General features: G+C 40.1%; 1 protein-coding gene across 1 annotated transcript; it reads right to left on the reverse strand.

The window, feature by feature from the left end:
- Positions 1–1428: 1428 nt before the first annotated feature.
- On the reverse strand, positions 1429–9030 carry LOC111220715 (opioid growth factor receptor-like protein 1). The gene is made up of 7 exons (XM_022743915.1): positions 8735–9030; positions 7195–7281; positions 6923–7001; positions 6536–6614; positions 5157–5223; positions 3660–3805; positions 1429–2440 (listed from the first exon to the last, which is right to left on the reverse strand). Exons 1-7 carry the CDS (start codon positions 8918–8920, stop codon positions 1891–1893), a joined length of 1194 nt encoding a protein of 397 aa, XP_022599636.1. The 5' UTR covers positions 8921–9030; the 3' UTR covers positions 1429–1890.
- Positions 9031–11047: the final 2017 nt, after the last annotated feature.

Consider the following 11047-nt stretch of genomic DNA (forward strand, 5'->3'; position numbering starts at 1 on the left):
GCGAATGTTAAGAAACATCAATTCTTCAATTTGTGATGGTTGTTATTTATTTAAAACTTTTTTTAGACTGTATGATCTGATTTCTATAACTACGGTGATTTACTAACTGCTGCTGCTAACGCTAGCTAGCTAATGTAGCTTCAGCAGCACTAGCAAATGTATCTTTCTGAAACTACCTCTACCAGCCAGTGTTATCATTTTTATTTTACTCTAAATTAGCTTGTTAACTACTTATCTATCTGAAAGTTTAATGTGCTATTTTTTCTTGTATAAACTAGGGTTAAAAAAGACACAGTAATTTACATTTTCAAAAACAAATGACACTGCCCCCTTTCCCTGAAACAACATGGATACCAAACTCACCTACCAGTTACTTAAGTCCACCTAGATAAAATGTCTAACAGCCTCACAATGAATCCTCCTTCATTAAGGTGATAATGTTCTGTTGATCATTTGGGAGGCTGCAGTTTGAGGTGCTGTTGAAGTGTATTGAATTATACAAAGAGCTGTAGATCTACTGAAATCAGTTGTTTCGCCCAGCGGTTTTCACCCAGGGGCCTTAGGGTCCCGGGCAAAGAGGGGAATAATCAACTACTAGTTTAGCCTACCCTCATTGTTTTGAATGGGGTGGACAAAATAATAGGAACACCTGTCAACATAATGCAATGCAGTTCAACGGCATCATAGACTGGATTCAACATCTCTTTAACACAGTTTCATCAATAACTGAATATTTTAACCTTCATGAAGGAGGATATACTATAGGACTGTTATACTAGTTTTAGCTAGGTCTTGCTAAAAACATGAGGGTATATTTAGCTGTCAGTTGTACCTAGCCACTGTTCAAGCAGACCTCCATGGTGCCAGTCGTAGTTTACAGGAGAGTTTTGGTGTCACTAAAAAGCCTCTATTCTTAACTGTTTCTTATAGATATAAAGTCACACACAAGTCTCTTTTTTTGCTCTATAGTTCTGTACAATTTTCAGAGGGAGCTGCTACCTTCAACTTGAAGACAGTAAAATTGAAAAAAAAATCAGATAAATATTGAGTTGTGCCTGCTATTATTATTATTATTATTGTTACGAGGATTTCAAGTCAAGCTCAAAAATAGGGTTTCCATGTATTGCTATGACAAACCCACCCACCCCAGCCAGTTCGCCTCTTTTATGTACCCCTAATATCACTTCACAGAATTTGAAAAAAAGAGAGGAAAAAACTCCCTGATCTCGCTCTTCACGTTATAATTTTCACTTTACAGCGCCTGTACAAAGTGAGCTCAGTCCAGCTTGCTGCTCAGTGGAACTCCAGCTACAGTGTTTGATTTGAGTAGGCAGGACAGTTTCCCAAAACCATCATGTGACCAACATGCCAATCAGCAGGTAACCTTTGGTCCTAACATGCTCTTGAATCCATATTAAGTAACCATATTTCATACCTGCCACAGATCCAACATTAAATAAGGCAGTCTTCTGTCTTTCTTTCTTTCTTTCTTTCTTTCTTGGGTCTCTCCTAGTTCAGATGGTTTTGGGATTTGGTCCAAGGGGAGATTGTTTAGCTTGGCTCAGTATATGACCTCCCAGCCCCCCCAAACACCCCAGTCCCACATCATTATCCCTAATACAGTAAAACTGAATAATCTGCAATGAATACTATCATAGTTTATGTTAAGCCCTTAACCTGAATTGATTCTAATAACACGTTTATCAGATTCCAAGCTATAACTATTAATGAGTTTTATTGTCCTGACCCTGGGTTTCAGAGTCCTATGGGGTCTGCTAAGAGTAAAGTTCTTCTTCATTTGTTACAATTGAATTGGTTTAATTTTAAAAAGTTTTTTTTTAGTTTTTTCTGCTGTAAAACCTGATAACAATCCAACCTTATTGCTATTCCCTACAAAGGAACAACTTCATTGTACTCGCTCCTCCCTCCTCTAGTTCCCACCAACATCAACGCCCCCTCCAGTCCAGCCATATTAGACCCGAGTACTGTGCAGCCCTTCAGTCCTCCTCCAGCCAAATCCTGGCACATCATGGCATCATGGGAAGACACAATAATCGCATTTCTTGTAGAGGTGGTGCTGTCCTCCTCTCTCCTCTGTTGCTCTGGTGTTGGAGCAGGTGCTCTGATCCCACTGCTCCCAGCACCCACACTACCTCCGGTGCCGCCGCCTCCACCTCGCCTTTTAGGTGGTGGACCCCAGAGGAAGGCGTGGGCGGGCCTGTAGTGCTGGCGAGCGTAGCGAAGCAGGCGTCTGCGGGTGGCCGGGAGGCGGATGGTGTAGACGTAGTACTCCAGGACGCTGTGCTGCATGTTTGGAAGGGTGTTGTGGCACAGCGACTCCTCCAGGAAGAGGCGAACCAGTGGGGCCTTGAATGCCTCATAACCCAGTTCACCCAGAGACTTCAGGATGCGAGTGATCCGCAGGTAGTTGTGCTGGGACCTTAAAAAAGAAGAACACAGGAGAAGTAGGTAAAGAGGTTTGTAAGAACTGGACGAGAGAGGAAACTCTGATAAAACAAAAACTATCTGTTGGCGACATTTTTTTCACAATAATGAAACTAAGAACTATGACAAGCTGTATTAAAGGCCCATATTTTACATTTTTCCAGTGTTTTTTTGTTAAGTGTTGATCCATAAAAAGATATTTTTGTGGTTTTAAGAACCAAAAACCATCTCAGTGTATTTTAACATCTCCTCTCTCAGGCTTCTCTCTGAAGCTCTAGTAACTACAGGTGAGCCAATCAGAAGAGAGGAGGCTCCGAGCCTTTCTTCTGAGGAGCTGACTGAAAATATAAAAATATCTGCTATAAAAATATAGCAGATTTCAGTAAAACACTCAGTGTTCTGTTTTAGCTGCTTGTTTATTCCATTTGTTGTTCAACAGAGGAGCAGAGTGACCTGCCTGATCTGTATGTGAATTATTACAGTCTGGTATGAACAGGTAAATAGCACCTTTTCTTTTCCACTAGCCTCGCAATAGATGAGAACGGCTCCTGTAACCATGGTAACTGCTCACATCAAAGATGCGGCTCAGAATAAACTAATAAACTTTATCTTATGGTTTTATTTCTGATAGTCGTTTGGCCTGAGAGAAAACCAGAGACCATGGTGAACCAGATGCAAAAGACTTTGATGGGATGTTAAAAGCAAGGAGAAGGAGTAAAACTGTATCGAGCAGCTGTTTTATGGTTGAGTATTTGTTGTTTTTCAGGTGGCTGGGATAATGGAAACCATTAGAATGAGGAGCTAAGGTTTAGAGGAGGCTTGTGACCTGAGGAGGTCTGCTAACAGCCACAGACCTTGCTGGGTACAAGGAGAAAAACATACTTAACAAGTACAAACTCCAACAATTAACATTCAGGTGGTTCTTTGGCAACGCGATGACTTCTCTCAGGCCATGAAACCACCAAAATAGGATGTGAAAGAAAAAAATTACCCTTTAAATTACCACTTAACCATCTGTTTGTTGACTTAAAACATGCTGTTTCACATTTGGCTGCTGATACAGGAACAATTGAGTTGCATGGGATTCAGAATAATTGCTTTGCTAAAGGACAAATAATCAGTGTTTGGCAAGTGAGCGATAAGTTGACACAAGGTTCTACACCCCTAAGCTGCTGAACAATGTGTGTGTGTGTGTGTGTGTGTGTGCTGCTTACTCATTAAGGTGCTGGAAGCGCTCCTGCCAGTTAGAAGCACGAGCAACATTTCCGCTCTTATCCAGCAGTTTGATGCCGTAGAAGTCCAACATCAGGGAGTAGGCCGCCAGGAATCTCCTCTTAGCTTCACGAGTGCTTTGGAATTCCTGACAGGATTCAGTACAGATATATTTATTTCTATATGAATACAGTACATCAGTACATCAGAGACCAACGCTGTGTTCAGATTGTCCACCTGTCCACTCACTCTTTCACCTACTATATAGTGTTTGCTACATAGAAAACTCACTGCAGGCAGCAGTTGCAGCAGTTGATATGTTTCCAACACTACTTGGATGTTAAACTGCTACATAATTGTGCATCGGATATTTGTAATAATTCTCCATCGCATAAACAAACATCATCATACATGCTATCTTGCATGACATACAATTTTTTCACATCTTTTATGTGCCATGTATGTTTTAATTTGTCTCTACACGCTGCCTTCGTGTGCATGACGGCTGGCACGCTGAACTGCTACGGCTTGCACGCGTATGTGTTTTCACACCAGCTGCTGCAGCTCTGTCTCTCTAAATAGTTTGCAGGCGACTTAAATGTTGGATTTCTTTTCATCATAAATTAATTTCTGATTTATTTTTGACTGATAATGTCACTAAAATACCACTGTCTCCACATGCAGCTGCTACTAGGGTTAAAAAATATATTCATATTTTTTCATGTCTGTGTCATATTCAGATTCAACCGAGACATAGACAACTGTAGTGGAATGATGTCAATATGACACCAGCAGGCACACGTCTCACGCTTCACGTCACGCAGGGAGTGTGTTGGCTCTAACCCAATAAAACGGGCGCCGAAATGAAAACCGAGATGTTCCACAGCCGCCGTGCACACGTAACGCACCCGGTTGGTTCCCAGCCTTATGCCCGCCAGGCACTCTCAACGGGTAATAAAATCACATTAGCTAGCAGCTAATATCAGCGTCTAGCCTGTCAGCGAGATGACTTCTTCTTCTGCAGCACTTTCACAATATAGTAGATTAAATTCACGGTTGAAAATAAGAACAGCGCTACAACATGGCTGATTCACTGTAGAGTAAGAGAGTGGATGTTCTGAACAGAGCCAAACACACACAGGTACATCTCCATCTTTGTGGTTTTTCATGCATCATGGGTGATCAGATCACATGGAGCATAATGATATAAAGTCTGTTTCACTCAAACCACATCTAAATTTGCTCAAAGACAAATTTGCACTCAATAACATTGAAGTGTCAAGAGCCAAAACTTCCCCCACTATCCCCCCACTGTCTTTCTGTGAAGATGGTGGTTTCGTCCCTTTTGGTAACTGCTCACACATGGAAAAAGTATTCTTATTTTTTTTTGGTTGAATGGAAGCTAAGCACTGATTCAGTGAGGAAGTGTAAAAAAAGCTCACACATTCACACTGTATATCGCGTCTATATGTATTTAAGTTTACTTGTGTGTGTCTTACTTTGATCTCGTCCTGAGTCAGTTCATGTGCGTAGAAGTTGAGCCCTTGTTCTCTTAATGGGAACAGCCTGCAACACAAAAAAAGGAATAAAAAATACATGATAAATAATCAATAATTAACAATAAATAATCACATGAGAGCAGTTTTGTTGATTAAATAATGTAGATTATTAGTTAAGTTGCTAATGCTGTTCACCACAAAGTAAAGTAAAGAAGGTTAGTCCCACTTTTGCTCCCTTAGACATCTCCACAGGTGTATGAGCTAAAATAACCATTCACTGAACTCCTCCAACAACGATTCATCAATCATAGCTTTGCTCTCATAACTATGTGGATTTCTCTACATGCTGACGCTGTGTATAGTAACAAAGATACATTAAGTAAGATACTCTGTATATGAGGAGTTTGACAGGTTTTTTTTTAGTCTTCCCAAAACCAACAATACAAGAGCATACTTGTAATTAATGGATTAAACAGCTCTCATATAAGCTGCAAAATGTTAGCATGCCCAGCTAACCACCTTACTACATACAGTGTAGCACATCAGGAGCACTGCGAAAGAGCACATCATTACCTAACTACATTAGTTTGTAGGTTTGCAGGTTACATGATAAAAAAAAAAAAGCCTCATTCATGATTAGCACACCTAGCACAGTTCAATATTTTTCCACTGTGTGGGGGCTGGTTCTGGAAGCTATCAAAGCTCAGAGTAACGTTGGCATCTCTGTCTTGCAAACCCACCTGCTGTTATTACCGTCACACATCACAAAGCCTTTTCTCCTCTAGTGTTAAAGGTGAAACACAGTTTCGTGTGTAAGCTAAGCGGACAAACAGGATCACGCTAGAATAAAATAACATTTCACCTCATCATACTGATAATACCACGACTAACTAGCTGTACGCTGCAGTGAACGAACAACTCTGTTTCTTTATTTCTACGTCTTCGACTGGCCTCATCAGATGGTGTGTTAGCACGTGCTAGCACGTATGTGCATATTAATAGTATTTTATAGCACATACTGTATCTAACACGGTTCCCATTTCAAAACCAGTCAGCTTGAACCATTAAAAAATCAACTATCACTGAAGCTAATGTTACCTTAATTAGCCAGCTAGCTACAGCCGACAAAAGCCGCCAGTCAAATTCACATCTATTTCTAAAACATCCCATACTTTACATGCAGGAAGAGCAGCTGATGAAATCCTCACTTTATTTCTGTTGACTTTTGCTTGACAACTAGACAGAAAATAGCAGCTCTGACATGTCAGTTACCATGGCTTCTAACACCCAATAAATAATCCGGTCAACTACCAGGAGTTGATGCAATCACGTGACAGGTGTATGACATGGAAACAGACACAGCAGTTGAAATGTCTCACCACTGAATGTAGGTGTGATTGTGCTCCAGTTTGTCGTAGTCGCCTCGCCACTTAGACAGAATTTCCTCTATATAGATACCTGAGAAAAGACGGGGCTGATTAGCTGTCATGCAGGTTTTATTGTGTGTGTGTGTGTGTGTGTGTGTGTGAGAGAGAGAGAGAGAGAAAGAGAGAGAGAGAGAGAGAGAGCATGTTAAAACATTGGATAAGTTCACTAATTTGCTGGTCTTTCCCAGTCAAACATGACCTTTAGCCAAACAAGACTAAACCCAAAGCCAACAGCTCTTCTCTCCACAGTGGCAGGGGGTCTGCATACATAAAGCGTGTGTGTATGTGTGTGTGTGTGTGTGTGTGTGTGTGTGTGTGTGTGTGTGTGCATGAGCTCACCATCAGGTACCAGAGGGATCTTGTTCAGATAGAAGCGTAGGTTACGGTACTCGTTGGGTTGCCGCGGCCTTTTGTAGTTCTGCATAAAAGATCAAACAGATCACACAGGGTGTCAACACTGTGTGTGTGTGTATGTGTGTGTGAGTGTGTGTGTGTCAGAAAGCAACTGTGCATTGAGGTGGTTCTACATTCTTGGGTATCAATGGCACCACAATGACATAATCTTTTCTGTGTGTGTGTGTGTGTGTGTGTGTGTGTGTGTGTGTATGTACCGGGTAGCTGTGACGGTATTTGTAGAGGTCCCTTGCAGCATAGAAACTCCTCTTCATCTTTGGAACAGACTCTGGGGAGTCAGTCAGCTGAGAAAAGACGCAAGAAAGAAAGAAACTTAAAAAAATGTAAAAAATGAAGAAAAAAGGAACAAAAGAAGAGAGTAAAAAAATAACAAAAAAACCCCTAAACAACTTGTGTTTGAACCGATGCAGCGTAGCGCTCATCTGCCATTCAGCTGAATTAAAAGCACAGACTTTGCTTTTGAGGTCGACGACTGTCATCATCCATTTCTTTCTAGCAAAGGAGGACAATTCACATCAGCGCTGCCGTGCAATCACGACAAAAGGACGCTAGAAACTAGGATTGATTCTCTAATAAAATCTGGGTCATGCTAACTTCCACTGGTCAGAAGGGCTGGCAGTGTTGTACTAGGCCTAATCCTGTTATATCTAACTAGATTTATCCATACTATACTGAATTATGCCAAAAACCAGGTTTCATGTTTTAATCACACACTACTAAAAGCTATATTCTGTATGAAGCTTTTTTTGTGTCTGTTTGTGGCTTTCGTGATTTTGACCTGATCCTGAAATTACGTTACAATTTGCAAACTGCATCCTAAATTTTCACAGAAATGTGATGTGTGATTGCAATCATGGCAAAACAATAGTCTGATTTAACCAATTTGAAATCTAAGAAAGAGTCATCCTGAGCCTCTGTTATGATTTTATGACTGATTTTATGATTTCTATTTAAATAAAACTGACTTGACTTCATCCACTGAATCACAGGTCTTCAGATACTCCTGTTACAACCTGCTGGTTTTAATATTTTGACACAGTGTGATGTAGTCGAACATCAACTATTCTGATAATTCAGGCCACTGTGATCATAATCATTATTTTAATATTTCATTGCCTGCATACACCAGCAGGCAGATATTGTAACTTCATTTTGAAAAGTAATATTGAGACTAACCAACTATCTTTAGTGATTAACTGACAAAATTAAGCGTATGCAGTAGTATGGAGTCTATAATGCTATGTTTGCAGGTATATTTTCACAGTACCATATAACAGGTTTTTAATCCTTTTGAAATGATGTGTAATACATTTAGCAGAAGTGTATGTAAATTCATCTCAATTTTAAAAACAGTTTTACAGTCAGCTGTCTTTTTTAGTGCACATTAGTAAAAGTGCTAGATGACTATTTCAGTGAAGTGCTACCTGGTTGATTAAACGCCACAATGAGAAGTGTAGCATGAAAGTTGACATCGTGATTATATCGCTGGCTTTAACCAACGATACATAAAATTGATATATTTTTGAATGAAGTTTGGCGGAGGCTGAATGCTCTCCCCATGAAGACAGCAGCGTGTATCGGGTCTACTCGGTTGCCCTTTCTGTGTCCTGGCCTTGTCAATATTATGCGCTGCCGGTGGCACATGTTACCGCACCGTGTGTGTGTGTGTGTGTGTGTGTGTGCGCCCCCCCACATCCCCTATGTCAACACATGCATCTATCATAACTCCGACTCTACCTGCGGGGACGAGTCTCCAGGGTCTCCGGCGGCCCGGTCGCTCTCCGCCGCGCTGACGGAGTCGGAGATACCGCTGTCATCTTCAGCCGCCGGCTCGTCGCTCTCCGAGTCCGATCCCCACGTCGAGTCGCATTCCTCAACGGTACTCGGCTCCTTGAAACGCCAGCTGCCCAACAGATTTCCCATTTAAAAAACATGCAAAACCTGCTCTTCTTTATTATCCTCTTCTTCACACAGAATATTACATAATTTAGCTCACAACCTCGTTATTCAGTTCGCAGAGCGCTGGGCTCATACTGCCCTCAGAGCGGAGCTTTTAAATGGCAGGAAAGGGGAATTTCCAGATCAGCAGCGATGATGCTTGTTTCTGTATGAGGGGTGATTAGTGCCACAGAGAAGCAGGTGGACGAATTAAAGCTACAAACCTTTATTTTTTGAATGGAGTAAGTATTAACTGTCTTGATAATTTAAAAAACAAAAAAACAAATGAATTAATTGGCAGACTGTATATATCACCAGCAAGTTAATTGAAGAACGAATAAAACATTTGCAGTTTATTGCTGTCATTGATTTGAGTAATTATTAGAATTGGACAGCTTGCTGCATCACTAAATGTGTACCTATTCTAGTAAATCCATTTAAAATAGCTGAAGTTCAACATAATTTTCCCATTCAGTTACTTGTGTTAAATGAAGCTGCACTGCTATATTTCTCAGCTTGTTTAAGTCATATAGTATGACATATCACCGTATACTAAACTTAATGTTAACATGGCCCTGATGCAACCCAATCCTCAGGGTGTTGTCTGTTTTGTGTTGTTTTTGCTATTGACTGTTTTAATTACATTATATATGCAAAAGTCCAACTAGGGACAGGGGTCAAGAATTAGTAATAGCTATAAACTCTTTGTGCAACACATTGGTTTTGTACCCTGTTTTGAGACTATGCTGAATTGCATTGTCCCTATCAAGTAAATAAATAAACTACAAAATAAAATTCCACATAGATTTGTTTTTCTGTAACATTATTTTTTTTTACCAGACATTTTTTGGCAACTGTAAATGTTTTACACAGTAGGCAAAAACATATCTATGTAGATAGACAGGTTGTGTTCAGAGTGCCTTAAATGCATTTTATGACAATGTTTAAAAACAGCACATGCAACCCAATTAATTTACAACACAACATCACATCTAAACCAACCCATAATCTTATTTTTTGTGTTTCTTTTTTTTTCCAAAATTTTATTTGTATAGTGTATGTTGCTGTCTGTTCCTCTAAAGATGATATAGTGTGAAACCAGTATTTTAGCCTGGTCCAGTCATGTTGCTAACAGATCCCTTCCACCTACTGTTGTGTGGCATTAATCACCCCTCATACAAGGTCCCGGTAACAGCAGCATCAGGACCAGAGCTACGTCACGTGACACAGGGACAGGAGTAGGTTACGGTACCACCACACACACACACACACACACACACACACACACACACACACACACACACACACGCACACACTTATGTCACTTCATGAACAAAGGGAAACCGTGAGGGCAGTTTATGTATTTCCTGTTTATAAACACAAGATATGTGCCAATAGTTTCCAGTTGATAGAAATATCTATTTGTCCTTTCTGTGACAAAATGACACTATATCTCAATTTCAATCCTCATATTATTTGAATATAAATAAATATAACAATTTAATAATAAATTTGCCATGTGAACTCTGACCCACATATGTCTTCAATCAAATAGTTGTTGTAAAGAACTGGGGATTTCCCACTATGGTTGTTTGTTGGGTTTCAGAGGAGCACCTGTTATTTTTCCTCATGACACAGTCGCTACAATCACTGCTGAGTTACTTCTTTTATTATCTTGTCAGGAAATATCCTGCAAATGTGCAGTTACCTGTTTTTGTCATGTCAAATTGGGACTTTCCATAAATACAATGCAGAAAGTTTGGAAATAAAGCGGTCACTTCTTCTTCTTCTTATTGACTCTCAATTCATAATTTTCAACTCACCAAAAAAATGGTTTTGCTCAGTCTGCCTCACCTCAAGGTTTCATGACATCTTTCATGACATCTTTTTATGTATGGTAGGATGATACTGACCGTTTATTACTAGTGTTCTGTGGTCCAATCGCTGATATGGTAGATGTGAAGACGTGAAGAAGAAGTTTTCATTCAAATACTGTAGTTATGCAGAAACAGTCTCTCATTAAATTACATTATATTAGTCAAAGGGAAGCTACTGGGCTAACTTCAGGCACACTGACACGGAGCCAAGGATATAGTTAAAATGCCTTCATTG

Source organism: Seriola dumerili, unplaced genomic scaffold (genome assembly GCF_002260705.1).
Source record: "Seriola dumerili isolate Sdu_G_001 unplaced genomic scaffold, Sdu_1.0 BDQW01000073.1, whole genome shotgun sequence".
Classification (NCBI taxonomy): Eukaryota; Metazoa; Chordata; class Actinopteri; order Carangiformes; family Carangidae; genus Seriola; species Seriola dumerili.

Bases quoted from the DNA above. Each gene is read 5' to 3' on its own strand.
- LOC111220715 (XM_022743915.1), bottom strand. From the start codon at position 8,920: ATGGGAAATCTGTTGGGCAGCTGGCGTTTCAAGGAGCCGAGTACCGTT. The intron at 5,224-6,535 runs GTGAGACATTTC...TTTGTGTTGCAG, and splicing joins AATCACACCTACATTCAGTG to GCTGTTCCCATTAAGAGAAC. The intron at 2,441-3,659 runs GTAAGCAGCACA...TTCTTTTTTAAG, and splicing joins CGCTTCCAGCACCTTAATGA to GTCCCAGCACAACTACCTGC.